Source organism: Panulirus ornatus, chromosome 22 (assembly GCF_036320965.1).
Source record: "Panulirus ornatus isolate Po-2019 chromosome 22, ASM3632096v1, whole genome shotgun sequence".
NCBI classification, from domain to species: domain Eukaryota; kingdom Metazoa; phylum Arthropoda; class Malacostraca; order Decapoda; family Palinuridae; genus Panulirus; species Panulirus ornatus.
Genome location: NC_092245.1, coordinates 4,890,281 through 4,916,546, shown reverse-complemented (window position 1 = coordinate 4,916,546; position 26,266 = coordinate 4,890,281). Strand labels below are relative to the sequence as shown.

Genomic DNA, 26,266 nt, shown 5'->3' with positions numbered 1-26,266 from the left:
GTGGTTAGTGTTACTAACCATAAGTCAGCATGGTCCCACCTGCCTGTGTGTGGGTTTATCTCGTGTATCTATTATGTATTGACACAGTGGTAATCCTCTTAATATTTGCCATACAGTGGTAGCTGCAGTCTGGCCAACCCCTTATCTTCAGTACAGGCCAGCTATGGATTTCATACTGGATTTTCCTTATCTTTTACTCTGTGTTGTAAGAGCAAACTATATATTGCAAATACTAGACAAGTGTCCCTAAATTCCACAGGTAGACCTTACTATGTCCTTCACGAAAGTTTCTAGAGATTTATTTACTGAAACAAAGCAAACAGAAACTGTCAACTATTTACCAGTAAACTCTATGACCTTACTGCCACTATTCTGTGGCTTTTCCTATCCATGACTAGGTATTATTACTACTGTACACTGCTTTAGTTATCAGTAATATTCATACTTAGCAAGAAAATTGTTTGATCATTCAGATGTAACATATATGTTGATGGCATCAGTTGCTATGATTGTGGTTACTACAGCCTAGTTGAGAGCATAATGATGTGGTCATTACAGGAGTGGTTGTCTAAGACGCCACTGGGCCGGGCTGGTACGGGTCATGAGGTGGCTGATGCTGTGGTTTTCCTGGCCTCTCCTGCTGCCTCCTACATCACCGGTAGTGGCATCACCACGTGTGGTGGAAGATCCATCACTCTCTAGCATCTACAGCCTAAGAGACCATCTGCTTCACCAACCTGTTGCATCAGATCCACTGGCATCTAGCAGCTGCTACCAATAACACCACCAATAGCACCACCTGTGGTGGTACATCCATTGGTATCAAGTGGCCGCAATGAACACCACCACCTTTGGTGGTAGACCCATTGGTATCAAGCGGCCACTGTCAAAACCTTCACCTAAATCCTCAACTGCAGCAGAAGATCCATTAAAATCTAGTGGCTACTACCTACACCCACCTACAGCACCACCTGTAGTGGTGGATCCATCTAACATCTAGCACTGTCCTAAACCCCACATGAGGATGGTTATGGTTGTCTCCAGTCACCTGGACATGTATATCCTTACGAAGTGGAAGATCTTCACCACATGACCCTATCTTCAGTCATCTGGGCCTGGATAATCTCATGAAATGGAATATCTTCTCTTTTACATGATCCTTCCACCAGCCACCTGGTCCTGGATATCCTTATGCTTTGTAGGATGTTCGCCATCACACAATCAAATCTCCAGTCACCTGGACATAGATATCCATATGAAGTAGAGGATCTTCACCATCACATGATCTTATCTCAGCCACCTGAACCCGAATATCCTTGTGAAAGTGGTGGATCTTCACCATCATGTGATCCTATCTCCAGCCACATGAACTTGAACATCCTTTTGGAGTGGAGGATCTTTACCATCACATGACACTATATGTAGTTCCCTGGACCTGGATATCCTTATGAAGTGGAGGATCTTCTCCATCACACAATCCTATCTCCAAATACCTGGACATCATAATGTTATGAAGTGGAGGACCTTCACATCACATGGCCCAACTTCAGTCATCTGGACATCATTGCGAAGTGGAGGATCTTTACCATCCCATAAGCCTATCTCCATTTACCTGGACCCAGAATCCATTTTAAGTGGAGGATCATCATCCCATGACCTTGTATCCAGTCCCCTAGACTTGGATATATGAAGTACAGGATCTTCACTATCACATGACCCTATCTCCAGCCACCTGGGCATCTGAAGTGGAGGATCTTCACCATCACATAACTCTCTCCAACCATGTGGATGGACCTGTATCTCCTTTTGAAGTAATGATCTTCACCATCACATGATCTTGTCTCCAGTTACATGGATCTGGATATCCTTGTAAAGGGAGGATCTTCACTATCACATGACCCTACTTCCAGTCCTCTGGACCTGTATATCCTATAGAGTGAAGGTCTTCCCCATTACATGAGCCTGTCTCCAGCCATCTGATCCTGGATAACCTTAAGAAATGAAGGATCTTCACCATCACATAACTTTGGATCTGGATAACCTTGCAAAGTGGAGAAACTTAAACCATCCCATGATCCACTCTCCATCCATCTGGACTTTGGACATCTGTATGGAGATGAGGATCTTCACCATCAATTGATCCTATAGCCAGGTGTGTATGCACTAATAATAAGCCATCTCTTGCCATCCACTTTCAGTTTTAATCACACCAATTTACAATTTACTTCCTTACACTCCATCACACACACTACCACCACTGCTTCAGGAACAGTGCTACTCCTTCCTTAGCTCTTGTCTCCTCACCAACCCCTGAGTTTACTCCTAAGTCATATCATAACCAGTCTTCCCTTTTACTCTTGAGCTTCATTTCAGTCAGAGCTAGAACATACTGGTTTCTTTCCTCAAGCATTCTACCTATCTCTCCTCTCTCCCATCTTGGTTACAACCACAAACATTCAGACACACCAATATGGGCCTTCAAGGAGGATGAGCACTCCCTGCCTGACTCCTCCTTCTGTTTCCTCTTCTAGAAATTGAAATACAAGAAGAGGTACATGATAGGTAGAAGAATTTAGTTACTGCTGTCTGGTAGAGGCACTTACAAGAAAAGCTTTGTATTCTCAGCTGTTTTCCATGCAAGGTGGAATGCTTCATCTGAAGACCAACTTTCAGTGGGAAATATCAGTGTTGCAGGGACAGGGCTTGGCAGCATGACTCTTAAGGCCATGTGTGGTTTTTACCATTAACATCCTGAGGAAAACAAACATAAAACCTAGGCTAGCAGCTAGGATAGTGATTAGTAGCAGGAAGAAGTAAGAGAATTGTCCAAGGTAAAAGAGTCCTTCCTAAATGTATCAGTTGTTGGGACTCATAATGCTAGGTTCCTGGCTGTGCAAAGAGGTCTGGATGGGCACCCCAAACATCAGCAGATTTACAAGGGAACTGATGACAGGTTAATAAGGGTATGAAGCCAGTTATAAAGAACTTAGCGATACAGACTTTCTCCCAATGAGCAGAAATATCTCTGGCAAGACATAAAAGGACAGTGGTGTGATGAGCTATAAACCAAAGGAAACTGGTTATTTATCAACCAGGTGACTTGAAAATGACATTACACACTTGTCCCTGTCAGGTACAAACAGGTGCATGCCTTGATATTCTGGTGACCCAACAGGGAAACTGGAAACTTATTTCATGGAGTGAGCTGGAATAATGGTGTCTCAATTCAAAATACTACTGCCAAGTGATTGAGAGTTTTTTGATTGCTGAGGCTTATCAATAACCTTATGAGTGCATTGAAAAGTACCTATAGTTGATATCAAATTGGTGCCACAGTACTTTATTGGTAATGCCTCTAATGATATTACACAAGGAGCCCATAACAATGTATCATAAAGTTTTTCAACCAAGACAGATTACATTAAGAGATATGAAGATCCATAATTCTCTTTGACTACTAATACACATTACTGTGAAAGGTCATCTTTGAGGATAATGTACACACTCAATTGTTACTAGATGCCACTTGAAACTGCAATATTGTAATGCGAGCAGTCCACTGTTTTGTGGAGAGGGGTCTCTTTACTCTTGACAAACATTTTAAAAATCACATCTGAATGTAAAAGTTAGCTCAGGCTTTAGCTTAGAAGAAATGCTAAGCAAGTATATTCTTAGCACTTGGTCTTTCAAATATACATGTATTTTCATTTTTCATTTTGATATTCTTTCCACATTCTAGATCTGTAGCTACCCCGTATGATCTAACTAGTTCCTTTGTGATATTCCTTATATATTATGAATATATGTCTGCATAACTCCCATGTATTAGTATTTTTGATTGAATCACTATTCACTTGAGAATACACTTTTGAAATCTGAAATCTGAAACACCATCCTTTCACAATCCTTGTGCTGTCCGTAGGTAACCATACAATCTTCTCAGAAATGTCCTTGGGTGAACTACAGGTCACTGAAGACCTTTGACAATTAGAGAGCACTATGTCACCATTCTCCAGTAGATCATGCAAGATAATTAATCCCTTCACACTGTGAAGATGAAACATAGATCCAAAAGATCTTTCCAGTAAGCATAAGTTTTCCGGTACTCTGTGACTGTATGTTGAACAAAAAACTGTCTTTACAACTATCTTGGTTACCAGACAAAATCATCTTAATCCAATCACATAATCTAACACAACTGATGCAGTGCTTACAACACTCACTACCAATTATAATCAATCACAAGTATCTAATCAATGATTTAACATAACCCACAGTAACACTTGTCATTTTTACATAATAGTACACACTAACTCTGTTACAAATATGTATGGTTGTCTGGTAGGTAAGCAATCTCAACACTGCTCATGCTCATCCGTGTTGCCTGCAACTGCTACACATATGTAAGGTTGTCTGGTAGGGAAGCAATCTCAACACTGCTCATGCTCATCCATGCTGCTTGCAACTGCTACACATAATCATAGCTATGAGAACATATTAAGGATTCTGATGGCCTGATGCCTGTAGCATGAGAATGACCACTGTCCTAAGTTCCTGGTGTATCATTTCTCTGTCCTTTTCTGTTCTGTATCATAATTACTTTACTTTCACTCTTCTGACAACCATATACTCTCCCTTGTTCCACCTAAACCAATCATCTGTTTACTCCTGACTAGCTGTTCAGTATATTTCACAGTTGTGGCAAATGATCCACAAAACTGCTAACTAGGTAGTTAAAACTGCTACACCACTAGTTAATTTGTCACAATATATCATTGTAAACATCATTTCATGTATCATACTTTTGTATTACATTTTTACGAAGTTTTCTTACGTTCATTATGATAGTTTTAGTGTGCTGGGAAATAGATGTAAGAGATAATAGCAACACATGACATTTCAGTTTACCAATTACATTATTTCACTAGAAACAATATATGATCAACCTGTTAATAATACATCTATATCTTCGATGCTTATTCCCTACGGGAACTCCCTTTAGGGGGTGGCCATGGCAAAAGTCTCCACAACTGGTGAACTCCTGTGATGCTTATTAGCTTTCAGTGCCTCACTCTAAACAAGCCACTGGCAGAGGCAAACACTTGCACAGCATTTTCACAGGCTCCCACCTAATTTTCCAACCTACTGCTTCTAAATAATGCTCTCAGCTAATGTTCCTACCTACTATTTCTACCTAATGTTTTTACGTAAAGCTCCTGTCTAATGTTCCTACCTACTACTTCTATCTATTGCTCCTACCATTTTGCCAGAAGGCAGGGCTACAGCACAGCACTTACCAACAAAAAATCTAGAGTTAGGAAGAATGAGTTGTGTGAGTTAAGTGTTTGTCAAATGTTGTATATGACAAGGAGAGACTGTAAATTTGTGGACAGAATGGCTGCAGTCCACGTGTGGGTTAGGCAGAAAAAAAGACAGCTACTTTGGTCAAAGGAGTGCTACTTTATAACCATTGAAGTACTGGCTCTGTATGCACCATCACTGACCCTCCTAATACCCAGGCAGGTAGTAACAGTAATAGTCTTCCCTGGTTGGTGGCTGCCTACTAACTACTATCTATCTATTCCCTCTGGAAAGCCCCTCAAGGAGATGCCATGGCAAAGGAGGCTTCATTACTGGTGAACTCAAGGGTCACTTCTTTGCATTTAGTGCCTCACCCTTAACAGGCAACTGGCAAAGGGCAAATCTAGTGCAGTGTTTACAGAGGCTCCTACTTAATGTTCTACCAGTTACTATTACCAAATGTTTCTAATGTTTCAACCTACTACTTCTTCCTGATGCTCCCAGCTAATGTTCCTACCTAATACTTCTACACCATGTTTCTACCTAATGAACCTCTCTAATGTTCCTACCTACTACTTCTATCTATTGCTCCTTCTAAAAAGGCAGGGCTAGTGAACAGAACTCACCACAAACTCTAGAATTAGGAAGAAAGAGTTGTGTGAGTTAGGTGCTGTGACAAGTGTAGTGTTTGACAAGGAGAGATTTCATGTTTGAGGACGGAATGCCAGCAGTCCCCATGCGGGTGAGGTAGAAAGAAAAGACAACTACCAGGGTCAGAGGAAAACATCTTCACAACCGCTAAAGTGCTGGCTCACTATGCAGCCGTCACTAACCCTCCTGATACCCAGGTAGTCAGTATTGGTAATATACCTGTTAGTCAATAATCGATAAGAATTCAAGATTATTGTATAATCAACCTACTGATACATCATCAACTAAAATTAAGAACAAAAGGTTTAATATAAATTTTCTATTATTATGCTTGGTCACCATTGTGTGAGTTAAGTGTTGTCAAGTGTAGTGTGTGACAAGGAGAGATTCCATGTTTGAGGACAGAATGCCAGCAGTCCCCATGTGGGTGAGGTAGAAGAAAAGACAACTACCAGGGTCAGAGGAAAACAACTTCACAACCACTAAAGTGCTGGCTCACTATGCAGCCATCACTAACCCTCCTGATACCCAACCACTAAAGTGCTGGCTCACTATGCAGCCGTCACTAACCCTCCTGATACCCAGGTAGTTAGTATCGGTAATATACCTGTTAGTCAATAATTGGTAAGAATTCAGATTATTGTATAATCAACCTACTGATAAATCATCAATTAAAATAAAGAACAAAAGGTTTAATATACATTTTTTTTATTATTATGCTTGATCGCCATTTCCCACATCAGCAAGGTAGCGCCAGAAACCAACAAAGAAAGACCCATCCACCTATATATACATACATGAACATACACGTAAATTTTTTTTCATACATATTCGCCATTTCCTGCATTAGTGAGGTAGCATTAAGAACAGAGGACTGAGCCTTAGAGGGAATATCCTCACTTGGCCCCTTTCTCTGTTCCTTGTTTTGGAAAAATAAAAATGAGGGGAGGATTTCCAGCCCCCTGCTCCCTCCCCTTTTAGTCACCTTTTATGACACGCAGGGAATACATGGGAAGTATTCTTTTCCCCTATCCCCATACATATGCATTTTTTTTTTTTTTTGTCGCTGTCTCCCGCGTTTGCGAGGTAGCGCAAGGAAACAGACGAAAGAAATGGCCCAACCCACCCCCATACACATGTATATACATACGTCCACACACGCAAATATACATACCTACACAGCTTTCCATGGTTTACCCCAGATGCTTCACATGCCCTGATTCAATCCACTGACAGCACGTCAACCCCAGTATACCACATCGATCCAATTCACTCTATTCCTTGCCTTCCTTTCACCCTCCTGCATGTTCAGGTCCCGATCACACAAAATCTTTTTCACTCCATCTTTCCACCTCCAATTTGGTCTCCCACTTCTCCTCGTTCCCTCCACCTCCGACACATATATCCTCTTGGTCAATCTTTCCTCACTCATTCTCTCCATGTGCCCAAACCATTTCAAAACACCCTCTTCTGCTCTCTCAACCACGCTCTTTTTATTTCCACACATCTCTCTTACCCTTACGTTACTTACTCAATCAAACCACCTCACACCACACATTGTCCTCAAACATCTCATTTCCAGCACATCCATCCTCCTGTGCACAACTCTATCCATAGCCCATGCCTCGCAACCATACAACATTGTTGGAACCACTATTCCTTCAAACATACCCATTTTTGCTTTCCGAGATAATGTTCTTGACTTCCACACATTCTTCAAGGCTCCCAGGATTTTCGCCCCCTCCCCCACCCTATGCTCCACTTCCGCTTCCATGGTTCCATCCGCTGCCAGATCCACTCCCAGATATCTAAAACACTTTACTTCCTCCTGTTTTTCTCCATTCAAACTTACCTCCCAATTGACTTGACCCTCAACCCTACTGTACCTAATAACCTTGCTCTTATTCACATTTACTCTTAACTTCCTTCTTTCACACACTTTACCAAACTCAGTCACCAGCTTCTGCAGTTTCTCACATGAATCAGCCACCAGCGCTGTATCATCAGCGAAGAACAACTGACTCACTTCCCAAGCTCTCTCATCCCCAACAGACTTCATACTTGCCCCTCTTTCCAAAACTCTTGCATTCACCTCCCTAACAACCCCATCTATAAACAAATTAAACAACCATGGAGACATCACACACCCCTGCCGCAATCCTACATTCACTGAGAACCAATCACTTTCTTCTCTTCCTACACGTACACATGCCTTACATCCTCGATAAAAACTTTTCACTGCTTCTAACAACTTGCCTCCCACACCATATATTCTTAATATCTTCCACAGAGCATCTCTATCAACTCTCTCATATGCCTTCTCCAGATCCATAAATGCTACATACAAATCCATTTGCTTTTCTAAGTATTTCTCACATACATTCTTCAAAGCAAACACCTGATCCACACATCCTCTACCACTTCTGAAACCACACTGCTCTTCCCCAATCTGATGCTCTGTACATGCCTTCACCCTCTCAATCAATACCCTCCCATATAATTTACATATACATACACATACATATACTTGCTTGCCTTCATCCATTCCTGGAGCCACCCCATCCCACAGGAAACAGCATCACCACCCTCTGTGTCTGGAAAACAGATAAAAAAGGCGACATGTGTTCACACTCAGTCTCTAACTGTCATGTGTAATGTACCAAAACCACAGCTCCCTATCCATATCCAGGCCCCACAGACCTTTCCATGGTTTATCCCAGATGTTTCACATGCCCTGGTTCAGTCCATTGACAGCATGTCGACCTCAGTATACCACATCATTCTAATTCACTCAATTCCTTGCACGCCTCTCAACCTTAGCTTATATATGTTGTGGGGGGGGGTAAACAACTCAAATGTGACATTTCACCCCTCCTTAAAGAAATTCACCTAATTTAACTCTTGTTAGTTTGTCAGATGGCATTCCATTCCCTTTAGAGAAATGACTCCAGTTTCAATTTACCCAAACTACACAACTCATTACAAGTACTAATAAGGAAAAGTATACATACAGAAACCTGAAGTACCAATATCTATACAACAGTTTGTCTGCTTACTCTGTTTTCTACATCCAAGTTCTCTTTGTTTATGATCAATTCTGGATTTAACAATGAAAGTGCAGTTTCATCTAAGTTGGTACATCCTGGTACATCGGTACACTCCTATGAATATTTTCTAAACATTGGTACTACTATATCATTAATTATATCCATCTTTGCCCTCACCTTTCCACAAACTCCTTAATGCGCACCTGACCTTAGCCCCATCGCCCACACTATGGTTTATTCCAAATCCCTTGGCTCCACCTGTTGCAATATCCACTCGGTATCTAATCCACTCTATTTTCTCTAGATGCACTTCAGTCAAACTCCAACTCCAACCAAGCTGAGTAAGTGTGTTAGCAGCTTTGATGCATGAGACCGGGTTATAGTGATGGGTGATTTGAATGCAAAGGTGAGTAATGTGGCAGTTGAGGGTATAATTAGTGTACACGGGGTGTTGTAAATGTTGTAAATGAAAATGGTGAAGAGCTTGTAGATTTGTGTGCTGAAAAAGAACTGGTGATTGGATATACCTGGTTTAAAAAGAAAGATATCCATAAGTATACGTATGCAAGTAGGAGAGATGGCCAGAGAGCGTCATTGGATTATGTGTTAATTGATAGGTGTGTGAAAGAGAGACTTTTGGATGTTAGTGTACTGAGAAGGGCAACTGGAGGGATGTCTGATCATCATCTTGTGGAGGCGAAGGTGAAAAGTTTTAGAGCTTTTCAGAAAAGAAGAGAGAATGTTGAGGTGAAGAGAATGGTGAAAGTAAGTGAGCTTGGAGAGAAGACTTGTGTGAGGAAGTACCAGGAGAGATTGAGTGCAGAATGGAAAAAGGTGAGAGCAAATGATGTAAGGGGAGTGGGGAGGAATGGGATGTATTTAGGGAAGCAGTGATGGTGCACACAAAAGATGATTGTGGCATGAGAAAGGTGGGAAGTGGGCAGATTAGAAAGGGTAGTGAGTGAAGGGATGAAGTAAGATTGTTAGTGAAAGAGAAGAGAGAGGTGTTTGGACGATTTTTGCAGGGGAAGTAGTGTGAATGACTAGGAGATGTATTAAAGAAAGAGGCAGGAGGTTAAGAGAGAGGTGCAAGAGGTGAAAAAGAGGGCAAATGAGAGTTGGGGTGAGAGAATATCTTTAAACTTTAGGAAGAATAAAAAGATGTTTTGGAAGATGGTAGATAAAGTGCATAAGATAAGAGAACAAATGGGAACATCGGTGAAGGGGGCAAATGGGGAGGTATTTACAAGTAGCGGTGAAGTGAGAAGGAGATGGAGTGAGTATTTTGATTGTTGAATGTTTATGATGATAGAGTGGCAGAAATAGGGTGTTTTGGTCGGGGTGGTGTGTGAAGTGAGAGGGTCAGAGAGAATGGTTTGGTAAATAGTGAAGAGGTAGTGAAAGCTTTGCGGAAGATGAAAGCTGGCAAGGAGGTGGGTTTGGATGGTATTACAGTGGAATTTATTATAAAAGGGGGGTGACTTTGTTGTTGACAGGTTGGCAAGGCTATTCAATGTACATATGGTTCATGGTGAAGTGCCGGAGGATTGGCGGAATGCATGCATAGTGCCATTGTACAAAGGCAAAGAGGATAAAGGTGAGTGGTCAAATTACAGAGGTATAAGTTTGTTGAGTTATTAGGTACAGTAGGGTTGAGGGTCAAGTCAATTGGGAGGTGAGTTTGAATGGAGAAAAACTGGAGGAAGTGAAGTGTTTTAGATATCTGGGAGTGGATCTGGCAGCGGATGGAACCATGGAAGCGGAAGTGGATCATAGGGTGGGGGAGGGGGCGAAAATTCTGGGGGCCTTGAAGAATGTGTGGAAGTCGAGAACATTATCTCGGAGAGCAAAAATGGGTATGTTTGAAGGAATAGTGGTTCCAACAATGTTGTATGGTTGCGAGGCGTGGGCTATGGATAGAGTTGTGCGCAGGAGGATGGATGTGCTGGAAATGAGATGTTTGAGGACAATGTGTGGTGTGAGGTGGTTTGATCGAGTGAGTAACGTAAGGGTAAGAGAGATGTGTGGAAATAAAAAGAGCGTGGTTGAGAGAGCAGAAGAGGGTGTTTTGAAGTGGTTTGGGCACATGGAGAGGATGAGTGAGGAAAGATTGACCAAGAGGATATATGTGTCGGAGGTGGAGGGAACAAGGAGAAGAGGGCCTGGGAAATTATATGGGAGGGTATTGACTGATTGAGAGGGTAAAGGCATATACAGAGCATCAGACTGGGAAAGAGCAGTGTGATTTCAGAAGTGGTAAAGGATGTGTGGATCAGGTGTTTGCTTTGAAGAATGTATGCGAGTACTTAGAAAAACAGATGGATTTGTATGTAGCATTTATGGATCTGGAGAAGGCATATCACAACAGAGTTGACAGAGATGCTTTGTGGAAACTTTGTGGAAGGTGTTAAGAGAATATTGTGTGGAAGGTAAGTTGCTAGAAGCAGTGAAAAGTATTTATCAAGGATGTAAGGCATGTGTACGAGTAGGAGGGAGAAAAGTGATTGGCTCCCAGTGATGTCAGTTTGCGGCAGGGGTGCGTGATTGTCTCCATGGCTATTTAATTTGTTTATGGATGAGGTTGTTAGGGAGGTGAATTCAAGAGTTTTGGAGAGAGGGGCAAGTATGCAGTCTGCCGTGGATAAGAAGGCTTGGGAAGTGAGTCAGTTGTTGTTCGCTGATGATACAGCGCTGGTGGCTGATTTGGGTGAGAAACTGCAGAAGTTGGTGACTGAGTTTGGTAAAGAGTGTGAAAGAAGAAAGCCGAGAGTCAATGTGAATAACATCAAGGTTATTATGTACAGTAGGGTAAAGGGACAAGCTAATAAGGAGGTAAGTTTGGATGGAGAAAAACTGGAGGAAGTGAAGTGTTTTAGATATCTGGGAGTGGATTTGGCAGAGGATGGAGCAATGGAAGCTGAAGTGAGTCACAGGGTGGGGGAGGGGGCGAAGGTTCTGGGAACGTTGAAGAATGTGTGGAAGGCAAGAACGTTATCTGAGGGAGCAAAAATGGGTATATTGGAAGAAACAGTGGTTCCAACAATGCTATATGGTTGTGAGGATTGGGCTATAGATAGGGTTATGCAAAGGAGGGTGGATGTGTTGGAAATGAAATGTCTGAGGACAATATGTGGTGTGAGGTGGTATGATTGAGTAAGTAATGAGAGGGTGAGAGAGATGTGTGGTAATAAAAAGTGTGTGGTTGAGAGAGCAGAAGAGGGTGTATTGAAATGGTTTGGTCACATGGAGAGTGAGTGAGGAAAGACTGACAAAGAGGATATATGTGTCAGAGGTGGAGGGAATGAGGAGAAGTGGGAGACCAAATTGGAGGTGGAAGGATGGAGTGAAAAAGATTTTGAGCGATCGGGGCCTGAACATGCAGGAGGGTGAACGGCGTGCAAAGAATAGAGTGAACTAGAATGATGTGGTATACTGTGGTTGATGTGCTGTCAATGGATTGAACCAGGGCATGTGAAGTGTCTGGGGTACACCAAGGAAAGTTTTGTGGGGCCTGGATATGGAAAGGGAGCTGTGGTTTCGGTGCATTACACATGAATAGCTAGAGACTGAGTGCGAGTGAATATGGCCTTTGTTGTCTTTTCCTAGCAATCTTTGGCACGTTAAGGGGGGTTTTATTTCATGTGTGGTGGGGTGGCAATGGGAATGGATGAAGGCAGCAAGTATGGATATGTACATGTGTATATATGTATATGTCTGTGTATGTATATGTATGTATACGTCGAAATGTATAAGTATGTATATGTGTGTGTGTGGGCATTTAAGTATATGCATGTGCCTGTGTTGAGTCATTCTTTTGTCTGTTTCCTTGTGCTACCTCGCTAACGTGGGAGACAGTGATTAAGTATAATACAATACAAATAGAATACTTTCATTCACACTAATTCTTACACAGTCTAATAAGCTTAGATACTTGCTTTGAAAAAAAAAAAAGGATATGGACACAAGGGATTAAAAGAGCTGCTCTGGTATTGGATGCAAATGCACAATCCAAGAGAATTCTCAAGTGATGGGCAGTCAGGAGGACTAGGGCAATAACATTATCTCTATGGCAGTCTGAGATGCCAAAGGTGGTTCCAAAATGAGAACTGCTGCTACCACAACTGAGTGGAAAATGAAAGGCTGGGGACAACCAGCACTGGAAACAATGGGGGTTGGGAGGCATTAACCCTAAATTTCTAAAAGAATATCCTAGATAATCTCTTATTCTAGTCACCTAGACCACAATGGAGAGAAAGAAACTCATTCCAAGCAATCTTCATGATAAATCTTTCCTGAGAAAATCAAAGGATCGACTGTGTTTGAAAACATTTTATTCTTTTATCTAAACAAATACAATTCTTCATTAACAAGATGTCAGTGGTTGCTTGAAGCGTGTTTATATCGCTCTTGAGTAATTTGGAGATGTTTTCTTCTTCTATCTTGAACTGGTTCAGGTGGAGCTATCAAAGGAGTGCATCCTAAACCTCCATGACCAACTGCAATTTCTGGCTGGATCTGGTTTGCAAAAACAGGTAAAGAAAGTAATAATATATGTAATGAAATTCATACCAGGTTCTACCTTTTTTAGGATTAAGGAGTTCTGAGTACTGGGAAACCATTTCTAAGCCTAAAAAAAGAGGCTCAGGATGCTAAGAATCAGATGGATTTCTAAAATGGATGTTACTTTTTTGATTAAAGCCATGCAGTAAACCAAAAGGAAGATGGTATGACTGAAACTATTAAAGTAATGCAAAATAACTGATCAGTAGTATTCGCTATTCACCAATTATGGAAGCAATGACTTTTCAGAATGTGCCATCTTACTTCAGCCTTCTACTTTGAAGGAACCAGAATGTACTTGTTTCAAACAAACAACAAAAACTAAGCTATGGATAACAATCTATATGTTCAAGTTACTCCTTCTAAGATATAAATACATTCTCAGGATTTGAACCAAATTTTCCAAGCCTGACAGCAAACTGAGACTTCTGCTATTCATTAACAATAAAATAAATCACAACGTACAGAATGGGGATCATTCATCTAATTTACAACATAAACAAACATATAATGGGCTAAAACAAGGAAATATTCATTGACATATACAAGTAATAAAGAAAAAGGGGACCTCATTATGAGACTTAGAACTTCCAACAGAGAAAAAAATAAACAACTAAATCCTTTCAATACCCTAATCCCTCACAACTATTCAACCAGACTCCCAGCCTTTGGAAGCCAATCTCATCATACATTAACTTTTGAACACCAGCAATACACACAGGGACCACCTGAAGCACATTACATCAACCCACATAGCCACAAATGAGACATTCACAAACCATAGGAAAGCAGACTGGCCTACATTACACAATAGACAGAACTCCAAAACTTCATCATACATGATTTCCCTTCCCCTAACCACAAACATTCCAAATTTCATCAATAATTAACATGCCAGCAAGAAGCATGTATCTCAAGGATATAAAAATCTATTTGACCTAAACTTATCCCTGCAGGGTGCAGACCTCATAAAGCAAAGGAAAATGCTCAGACAAAACCACTTGCTACCAACATAGATCATAGAACAAACCTGAACTCTACAGAACTACATCACTATCCTAATCACTGACAGGAACAAAGCAAATTAGAACTCCTTCCTTAACACTATGAACCACAAGATTGAGAGCAACCAACTATGAAAAACAATAAAGAAAATCCACACCTATCACACCAACCCAGTCATCACACATGAAGCTCTTCTAGTCCAAACCAACAACCTCCCTTCTCCCAAAGAAGATACAAGTACACTCATGAAACTATTCAAAAATCAGCCAAAATCCATCAACACCCCAAATACAACAGTCACAAAAAACCTACTCACAATACCCAGAAACACCTGTTGGCTCACCCTTCCCTCCCAGAGGCATCTGCAATGCAATTAAAATCTTAAAAAACTCCCCTTACAACAAGCCATGTTAAATTGCCAAATTGTGCATTAAACAGACTGGCCAAATTGTAGTTCAAGTAATTACAGATACCTTAAACCACTCCTAGTTATTCAATAAAATCCCAAACATCTGGAAGCCTGCCAACTTTGTGTCCATCATAAAACTATCTAAACCACACAACTCCCCCTTGTGCTACTGGCCCTATATCACTACTGTCTTCTGCACCCAAAGTCAATGAAAAACTTATCCACTTACCAACCAGAGCATCTGACTCTTACCTACAGAGTACCAATACTACAATGCCAAGAGACCTTATAACCCTGGATGACTTCAGTCACCCACAACCCCACCTCTAGATAGTGTTAATGGCAATAGATATCAACAATGCATTTAATGCTGTCTTCTGACAGATCATCTAATAAAGATACTTTATACCACCCTCCACAACAATCCCAAGCAATGTTTAGCTACCTTCATGGCTGGGCACCAAGCCACTATAAATGGTCAACCACTTCCACTCAACAAAACTCTCGTCATACTTGGCATCAAATGACATACAAAACATTCACTTCCCACACGGCATAAACTCATGAAATGCCTTCAGAACATTCACTGGCACCAGACATGAACAAAAACAAAGGAGTCCCTTAGTGTCCTCTACAAACAATTCATATCCTCCAATGTAAAATACACTTCATCTGCCTAGTTATCTACCCTGTCAAAAGCAAATATAACTCCATAATATACAAAAAAAGTGCAGTGAGAACAATCACCAGCTGCCTAACTAAGACAAACATTCAGCACTTGCATTAGAAGAAAAATTCCTCCCAATACAATACAACCTCAATATGCTTGGCAACAGCACTAGATCATTCATATTCAAACAACTCCAAAACAACCATCAATGCCAAAGTAGATATAAAAAACTGTCCCCTGCCTCACATTTCAACAATATATACTCACAGACCCTCCTTCCACCGTAAACACAACATGAGTCTACATGTGTATGTTAGTAAAAAGTGCATAATTTGTGGAGCAAACCCATTCCCTTATGTAGGTACTTTTCGAAACATTTGATGTTAATGTCTCGCTCTCCCCATATAGATGTGCACATAACATCTTTACACTTTATGATCTACCATATTTACTCAATATAAGCACCCCATTTTTCAGCCATCAAAATGAAAAACAGGTATTTTCTGATTTAAAAAGAGATACATTATTCACATGTTCTTCTCACTACCTAACTAACGCAGGAAATGGTGAAAAAGTATGAAAGAAAGAAAAAATAATTGCAAAAGATGGGGTGTGGCTTACAACAAATAACTTCATAAACATTTTAGAGTGGCCTCTAACACCTGTTTTAATACAGCACCATTAGAGATATGTTCTATACTCTTCCTAAAACCCATTTTTCTCACTAACAAATGCAGTACAAACACATTTTTGATATATGATTTGTTTAAATCAGTTGGGGATACAGTAATATATACAGTTTGCTTTGATTCACTGCACCCACAATACTTAATGCATAATGTTGCCAGCTTTTCTGTTGTAAATTATCGTACTGAAACTAAAATTGTTATGCAACCATTTAAAAATCTTCATAACGATATGCAGTACTGTATTTCAATTAACGTTAACATACACCTCATGCTTTTACACAGGTCATAATATCATGATATTAATACATAAATACTTCCTACTGTAAACATTTAGAAAAATGCTAAACTTTTAAAATTACGCACAAATATAAACCCTGTAGCATTGCACAGCACCTATCTGTCTATGGATCCAGATTGATATAAACAAACAGGGTATCTCCTCAAACACTTTTCCTCCACTTGCTGAGCTTTTTGGCTGTGTTTGAAGGATCCCATGTTTCTTTAATTATCTAGAGGCATGAATAAATGCCTAATTTCATCCTAATTCTAACTAGCATGTGAAAATATTAAAAAATCTCAGTCGCTCATAGATAACTGGGTTGGCAAGACACTAACTGCTCCCCACACCCAAATCCCCACCTTCCTACACAGTGGAAACAAGGATTATAAGTGGCTCAGATGCAAACAGGCAATCATCATACACTCAGTAAATCATACAGATTGATTTTTGACATAATACTAAGGAAGATTTAATCTCCAAGCATTGGGAGTAAAGTTAAAAAGAGGATCACACCCTAGGTTCACCAGGTAGACTTTTAGATTTAATGGCAGTTTTACATGAATACTGACAGGCTTTAGCAGTTTGCCAAGATTCAACTGTCTCTAAGATTGTTTAAATGGCTAGGGTTGTTCAAATGTCTTATAATACTTGTATTTTAGTTATTCAAATATCATTCAAAATCTACAGTCTATGGGAAATTACTTCAATAAATTCACCATACCTTAAGTGGTTAAAGTGTGAAATTTAACACTTATAAAGGACTACTGGAATACTGGGTGGACACTGATTATCTTAAACCCAAGAATCTCAGGCTCTCGAGATAATTTAACCAGCATACTGTACAGACCTTCAGTACTAACTATATGAACAATCTCTGGAAGTGGCCTATGGTCATGACTTAATTATCAGATCTTTTAACACTACAAAGTCCATAATTAAGTTGAGGTTCTACAACAACAATAAGATTAACCTCTGACATGTACTTACAGGTTCCGTAATGCCAGTATGAGATTTTCCAAGACCCTGACCCTCTGACCATCCCATCTTTTGCAGTAAGGTGTAACCTTTGTTATTCTCTTTCAGGGCTCTGTTAAAGAGAATCAGCATTAGAGGAGGCAAAAAAATATATTCAGTATTATATTTTTCCCTTATCCCTTGGGATAGGGTAGTTGAATACAACCTATGTTTCTCCTATATGACACAGAAGGTGACTAAAAGACAAGAGTGAAGCACCTGAAAATTTGCCCCTACTTGTATTGTCACTTTCTAAAAGAATGAATAGAGGAAGTAGCAGAGAAAGGATTTTCCTTTAAAATCTCTAATTGAGTACTTAAATGGGCACAGCTGTAATGTGGATGAAAAGAGAGGAGAGAAAAGTGATATGCTTGATGTTAGAAACCACCATGCTGTAGCTCTTAGCAAAATAAATTAAATGGTAAGTTAGAGTGATTTGAAAAATGTTCAGGAGGTTAGTCTATGGTTAGTGAGAGAATAAGAGGAAAAGAAAGGAGTGGTGCTTTTGATGCAAGAAGAGTTATGGGGATACGTTAATGAGTTACAGGAAGTGAATTCACAAATGATGTGAGTTAGAATGAAAGCTGGCAAAGAGAATAGGATGACCATCACTGCTTTATGCACCAGTAAGTGAGAGGAGTACAGAAGAAAGGAATGCATTTTGGGAGGAGCTGAGTGGGGGTTCTGGAAGACCTGATGCTACAAACTGAATCCTATTGCTAAAGGATCCATGAAGGAGTGGTAATTTTGCACCTAAGGATTTAACTGAGTAGCATGAGGTCCTTGACATACTGTTGAGTCTGCAGTAAGAAAAAGGTTGACTAAAATACATGGTTTATGAATATGTGCATATATGAACCAGGGAATGTAAAACGTCTGGGGCAAACCATGGAAAGGTCTGTGGAACCTGGATGTGGATAGGGAGCTGTGTTTTTGGTGCATTACACCGGACAATTAGAGACTGAGTGTGAGCGAATATGGCTTTTTTTGTCTGTTTTCCTAGCGTTGCCTCACTGAAGCAGGGGGGTTAGCGATTGCTATTTTGCCTGGGAAGGGTATAGCCAGAAATAGGATGAATATAAATATACATGTGTATATTATATTCTGTTATTATATTATGTTAATATTTAATATGTGATATTATATGTATGTTATAGGTGCACGTATGGTTATGGCAGCAATATTATATATAATTATAGATATATATATATATATATATATATAATATATATTAATATATATATTTAGATATATTTTTTTTTTTCATACTTTCCCTTTTCCCGCATTACGAGTACGTTTAAGAACAAGACTGGGCCTTTGAGGGAATATCCTCATTTGGCCCCCTTCTCTTTTATCTATTTATTTTGCTTTATCGCTGTCTCCCGCGTTTGCGAGGTAGTGCAAGGAAACAGACGAAAGAAATGGCCCAACCCAACCCCATACACAATGTATATACATACACGTCCACACACGCAAATATACATACCTATACATCTCAATGTACACATATATATACACACACAGACACATACATATATACCCATGCACACAATTCACACTGTCTGCCTTTATTCATTCCCACCGCCACCTCGCCACACATGGAATACCATCCCCCTCCCCCCTCATGTGTGCGAGGTAGCACTAGGAAAAGACAACAAAGGCCCCATTCGTTCACACTCAGTCTCTAGCTGTCATGCAATAATGCCCGAGACCACAGCTCCCTTTCCACATCCAGGCCCCACACAACTTTCCATGGTTTACCCCAGACGCTTTCACATGACCTGATTCAATCCACTGACAGCATGTCAACCCCGGTATACCACATCGATCCAATTCACTCTATTCCTTGCCCGCCTTTCACCCTCCTGCATGTTCAGGCCCCGATCACACAAAATCTTTTTCACTCCATCTTTCCATCTCCAATTTGGTCTTCCACTTCTCCTCATTCCCTCCTCCTCCGACACATATATCCTCTTGGTCAATCTTTCCTCACTCATTCTCTCCATGTGCCCAAGCCACTTCAAAACACCCTCTTCTGCTCTCTCAACCACGCTCTTTTTATTTCCACACATCTCTCTTACCCTTACATTACTTACTCGATCAAACCACCTCACACCACACATTGTCCTCAAACATCTCATTTCCAGCACATCCACCCTCCTGCACACAACTCTATCCATAGTCCACGCCTCGCAACCATACAACATTGTTGGAACCACTATTCCTTCAAACATAGCCATTTTTGCTTTCCGAGATAATGTTCTTGACTTCCACACATTCTTCAAGGCTCCCAGGATTTTCGCCCCCTTCCCCACCCTATGATTCACTTCCGCTTCCATGGTTCCATCCGCTGCCAGATCCACTCCCAGATATCTAAAACACTTTACTTCCTCCTGTTTTTCTCCATTCAAACTTACCTCCCAATTGACTTGACCCTCAACCCTACTGTACCTAATAACCTTGCTCTTATTCACATTTACTCTTAACTTTCTTCTTTCACACACTTTACCAAACTCAGTCACCAGCTTCTGCAGTCTCTCACATGAATCAGCCACCAGCGCTGTATCATCAGCGAACAACAACTGACTCACTTCCCAAGCTCTCTCATCCACAACAGACTTCATACTTGCCCCTCTTTCCAAAACTCTTGCATTCACCTCCCTAACAACCCCATCCATAAACAAATTAAACAACCATGGAGACATCACACACCCCTGCCGCAAACCTACATTCACTGAGAACCAATCACTTTCCTCTCTTCCTACACGTACACATGCCTTACATCCTCGATAAAAACTTTTCACTGCTTCTAACAACTTGCCTCCCACACCATATATTCTTAATACCTTCCACAGAGCATCTCTATCAACTCTATCATATGCCTTCTCCAGATCCATAAATGCTACATACAAATCCATTTGCTTTTCTAAGTATTTCTCACATACATTCTTCGAAGCAAACACCTGATCCACACATCCTCTACCACTTCTGAAACCACACAGCTCTTCCCCAATCTGATGCTCTGTACATGCCTTCACCCTCTCAATCAATACCCTCCCATATAATTTACCAGGAATACTCAACAAACTTATACCTCTGTAATTTGAGCACTCACTCTTATCCCCTTTGCCTTTGTACAATGGCACTATGCACGCATTCCGCCAATCCTCAGGCACCTCACCATGAGTCATACATACATCAAATAACCTTACCAACCAGTCACAATACAGTCACCCCCTTTTTTAATAAATTCCACTGCAATACCATCCGAACCTGCTGCTTTGCTGGCTTTCATCTTCCGCAAAGCTTTTACTACCTCTTCTCTGTTTACCAAATCATTTTCCCAAACCCTCTCACTTTGCACACCACCTCGACCAAAACACCCTATATCTGCCACTCTATCATCAAACACATTCAACAAACCTTCAAAATACTCACTCCATCTCCTTCTCACATCACCACTACTTGTTATCACCTCCCCATTTGCGCCCTTCACTGAAGTTCCCATTTGCTCCCTTGACTTACGCACTTTATTTATCTTCTTCCAGAACATCTTTTTATTTTCGCTAAAATTTAATGATACTCTCTCACCTCAACTCACATTTGCCCTCTTTTTCACCTCTTGCACCTTTCTCTTGACCTCCTGTCTCTTTCTTTTATACATCTCCCACTCAATTGCATTTTTTTCCCTGCGAGGTAGTGCAAGGAAACAGACGAAAGAAATGGCCCAACCCACCCCCATACACATGTATATACATACACGTCCACACACGCAAACATACATACCTACACAGCTTTCCATGGTTTACCCCAGACGCTTCACATGCCCTGATTCAGTCCACTGACAGCACGTCAACCCTGGTATACCACATCGATCCAATTCACTCTATTCCTTGTACGCCTTTCACCCTCCTGCATGTTCAGGCCCTGATCAATCAAAATCTTTTTCACTCCATCTTTCCACCTCCAATTTGGTCTCCTACTTCTCCTCGTTCCCTCACCTCTGACACATATATCCTCTTGGTCAATCTTTCCTCACTCATTCTCTCCATGTGCCCAAGCCATTTCGAAACACCCTCTTCTGCTCTCTCAACCACGCTCTTTTTATTTCCACACATCTCTCTTACCCTTACATTACTTACTCGATCAAACCACCTCACACCACACACTGTCCTCAAACATCTCATTTCCAGCACATCCACCCTCCTGCACACAACTCTATCCATAGCCCACGCCTTGCAACCATACAACATTGTTGGAACCACTATTCCTTCAAACATAGCCATTTTTGCTTTCCGAGATAATGTTCTCGACTTCCACACATTCTTCAAGGCTCCCAGGATTTTTGCCCCCTTCCCACCCTATGATTCACTTCCGCTTCCATGGTTCCGTCCGCTGCCAGATCCACTCCCAGATATCTAAAACACTTTACTTCCTCCTGTTTTTCTCCATTCAAACTTACCTCCCAATTGACTTGACCCTCAACCCTACTGTACCTAACAACCTTGCTCTTATTTACATTTACTCTTAACTTTCTTCTTTCACACACTTTACCAAACTCAGTCACCAGCTTCTGCAGTCTCTCACATGAATCAGCCACCAGCGCTGTATCATCAGCAGACAACAACTGACTCACTTCCCAAGCTCTCTCATCCACAACAGACTTCATTCTTGCCCCTCTTTCCAAAACTCTTGCATTCACCTCCCTAACAACCCCATCCATAAACAAATTAAACAACCATGGAGACATCACACACCCCTCCCACAAACCTACATTGACTGAGGACAAATAACTTTCCTCTCTTCCTACACGTACACATGCCTTACTTACTCGATAAAAACTTTTCACTGCTTCTAACAACTTGCCTCCCACACCATATATTCTTAATACCTTCCACAGAGCATCTCTATCAACTCTATCATATGCCTTCTCCAGATCCATAAATGCTACATACAAATCCATTTGCTTTTCTAAGTATTTCTCACATACATTCTTCAAAGCAAACACCTGATCCACACATCCTCTACCACTTCTGAAACCACACTGCTCTTCCCCAATCTGATGCTCTGTACATGCCTTCACCCTCTCAATCAATACCCTCCCATATAATTTACCAGGAATACTCAACAAACTTATACCTCTGTAATTTGAGCACTCACTCTTATCCCCTTTGCCTTTGTACAATGGCACTATGCACGCATTCCGCCAATCCTCAGGCACCTCACCATGAGTCATACATACATTAAATAACCTTACCAACCAGTCAACAATACAGTCACCCCCTTTTTTAATAAATTCCACTGCAATACCATCCAAACCTGCTGCCTTGCCGGCTTTCATCTTCCGCAAAGCTTTTACTACCTCTTCTCTGTTTACCAAATCATTTTCCCCAACCCTCTCAAATATATATATATATATATATATATAATTTTTTTTCTTTTATACTATTTGCCATTTCCCGCATTAGCAAGGTAGTGTTAAGAACAGAGGACTGGGCCTTAGAGGGAATATCCTCACCTGGCCCCCTTCTCTGTTCCTTCTTTTGGAAAATTAAAAAAAAAAATGAGAGGGGAGGATTTCCAGCCACCCGCTCCCTCCCCTTTTAGTTGCCTTCTACGACACGCAGGGAATACGTGGGAAGTATTCTTTCTCCCATATATATATATATATATATATATATATATATATATATATATATATATATATATATATATGAGTATATGAGTGGATGGGCCAATCTTTGTCGGTTTCCTGGTGCTACCTTGCTGATGTGGCTAAATGGCGATTGAGTATGATAAATATAAACAAATAAATAATATGAATACATTTAAGTAAGTGAATATGGAGGCAACAGACATTATTGGGTCAAAAACAAAGTGATAGATGTGCAAAGGAAAGGTTACTGGATGTGAGCATGCTGAAAGGGGAAGCAAATAAGATGTCCGACAATTTCTTTGTGAAGCTGAATGTGGAAGTTGGTGACAATATTGAGAAATGAGAAAGTTCTATGTGAAAGAAGTTGTGAGAGTTCTTAAGCCTTGAATAATGACCCACATGCACACACACGAGAGAGAGAGAGAGAGAGAGAGAGAGAGAGAGAGAGAGAGAGAGAGAGAGAGAGAGAGAGAGAGAGAGAGAGAGAGAGAGAGAGAGAGAGAGAGAGAGAGAGAGAGAGAGAGAGAGAGAGAGAGAGAGAGAGAGAGAGAGAGAGAGAGAGAGAGAGAGAGAGAGAGAGAGAGAGAGAGAGAGAGAGAGAGAGAGAGAGAGAGAGAGAGAGAGAGAGAGAGAGAGAGAGAGAGAGAGAGAGAGAGAGAGAGAGAGAGAGAGAGAGAGAGAGAGAGAGAGAGAGAGAGAGAGAGAGAGAGAGAGAGAGAGAGAGAGAGAGAGAGAGAGAGAGAGAGAGAGAGAGAGAGAGAGAGAGAGAGAGAGAGAGAGAGAAGAGAGAGAGAGAGAGAGAGAGAGAGAGAGAGAGAGAGAGAGAGAGAGAGAGAGAGAGAGAGAGAGAGAGAGAGAGAGAGAGAGAGAGAGAGAGAGAGAGAGAGAGAGAGAGAGAGAGAGAGAGAGAGAGAGAGAGAGAGAGAGAGAGAGAGAGAGAGAGAGAGAGAGAGAGAGAGAGAGAGAGAGAGAGAGAGAGAGAGAGAGAGAGAGAGAGAGAGAGAGAGAGAGAGAGAATTCCCTGATGAACTTCAAAATCAATAAAAATGAAGGTTTAAAAGTTTGAACACTCTTTCTCTCTGAGATGGTGTCCTGTAAGCAATGAACCATTTCTTGGCTATCAAAAGGGTATGGATCTAACACCTCATCTAAATAGTGTGGTAGTACTAGCTTTTCTCATCTGCTCTTAACCAAATATTCCATGATAAGAGCAGTTAACTCATTATGAGCTCAGCTTTGAATGACCAGAGTCTGCCACAGTGATGATGTCAACAACCTATTCTCTCCAGAGGACTAATCTGCACAGCTACTCTTAATTTGCAGACTGCATATATCAACCCAAAAGTAGTCATCACCGATAAAGTGAAAAGTTTTTCAAACAAGAGTGGGGATAGCAGTTAGGATACGTATACCAAAATACTGCTTTCAGGACAATGCCTTAAAAAGAAAAAGTTGTCAAACTTTAAACTTACCTTTGCTTTCCCCTGCTGGTTTGTTCTATGGGTAGCGGAAGCATTGCTGCATAAAATACGAGGGCTTAGAGTGAATACATTCAGGAGAGGGACAACATCCAAAGACCTTCTAAAGGTGATCCAAAGTCAGCTAAGAAACTGACTCTCCTGAAGGAGGATTCCCATGTCACACTGATAGATCAACCATGTCTAGAGCCTGGACTAAGGAATCATCAGACAAAGGCATCAGATGAACACTAAAGATCTCTTCTTTTGTTTTCCTCCAATATCAGGTTTCTAAAATATGTTATGGTAGAGGTCAAAGCTCTTACAACATGGGCTACCATGAAAAGGCCAGTTTGAGCAAGTAAGACAATTTCTTTTATTTTAATACAAGCAGAGATGCTCCTCAAAAAAAAGGTGTTTCACAGATAGCAGACAATAAGTGCTTGCTCTTAAAAACCTACTCTCTAAAAGACTAAGGGATTTTACTGGGCAAAAGGTGTTAATACCATGAAGAAGTCTTCTAAGAGTTTGACAAATGGGTTGTTTATAAACTTAACAGTTTCACACTTAACCAAGAATCTTGGGTTTAGTTTACCTAAACTCAAAAGTTATAATATAATTAGACTGTTCTTGTGTGAACACTGTATACTTCTCCAATAGAAATTTTAGTGATAGAAATCAATAATTTCATGAAGAAGTCTTCCCAGAGGTGATCACAAAAGTGGCATCTATTGATCTAATAGTTTTATACTTAACCATCAATATACATTTGTTTTTCATCTTACATTATATGTCATAAAAAAATAAACTGCTCTTCGGCTAAAAGGAACTCAGTCATCATAAGGAAATGTGGGGGTCCTAACTAACCGAAAACACTGTAAAATGTCAAGGCCTTTTGAAAGATCCCATTTGGAATACAGAAGAAAGGCAACCAGTCTCCAAGAGAAGGCTTATGTTTACTCCAAACAAGGGCCTTTTAATTCAATACCAAAACCAGTGAAAAAGGTTCTTTCAAGGCACTGTTAACTGAATCAAGATGTTACTTGCCTTCTTCTTATGAAAAAAAGCTAGAGAAAACCTCCAATATAAGGCTTCTTTTACATCTGAATATTGAAATTCTTCAAGGAATAATTGAGTGTTGAAAAAACAACTGTGAAACCCATTCTAACAGACTAATTATTGGTAAAGACAGTCCGTTAGAAACCAAATTCTGTTACATCTCAAATTTTTCCCAGGGCATTAGATATTCTAAAGTAACATGTGTAAACTTTCCTTGGCCCAATGATCACTAGCTATGTTGTCAGGTCATTTCCCAAAGCTGATGGTATTTAGGGTGCAGCAAAGATTACAGTGAATCAGTAGGAAATAGCCCCAGGGATGGATGTAGAGTCACTCAAATGATCTGTCTGGAAACACAGGGCACATGAGGTGCATGCTACCTGCCATCCTCATGTTCTTTAAGCTAAACAATTTTCATCTTTTTAGAAATGCTGGGGTGTTTCCAGGACCTGGTAGTAGGTGAACAAC

At 40.7% G+C, this 26,266-nt stretch overlaps 2 protein-coding genes across 4 annotated transcripts in view; one reads left to right on the top strand and one right to left on the bottom strand.

The window, feature by feature from the left end:
- LOC139756507 (3-oxoacyl-[acyl-carrier-protein] reductase FabG-like) overlaps positions 1–3,881 on the top strand; it is a 48,146-nt gene extending 44,265 nt beyond the window's left edge. For both annotated transcript variants that reach the window (XM_071675955.1, XM_071675954.1), the window contains one exon: positions 559–3,881. In XM_071675955.1, the coding sequence (XP_071532056.1) occupies positions 559–702 (144 nt within the window). In that variant the 3' untranslated portion in view covers positions 703–3,881. The remainder of the gene's footprint in view (positions 1–558) is intronic.
- Positions 3,882–13,313: 9,432 nt separating this feature from the next.
- Positions 13,314–26,266, bottom strand: part of LOC139756506 (uncharacterized) — a 202,044-nt gene continuing 189,091 nt past the window's right edge. For both annotated transcript variants that reach the window (XR_011714370.1, XR_011714364.1), the window contains exons 10-11: positions 17,600–17,699; positions 13,314–13,514 (exon numbers count right to left, since the gene is read on the bottom strand). The gene's annotated coding sequence lies outside the window, so the exon portion shown is untranslated. The remainder of the gene's footprint in view (positions 13,515–17,599; positions 17,700–26,266) is intronic.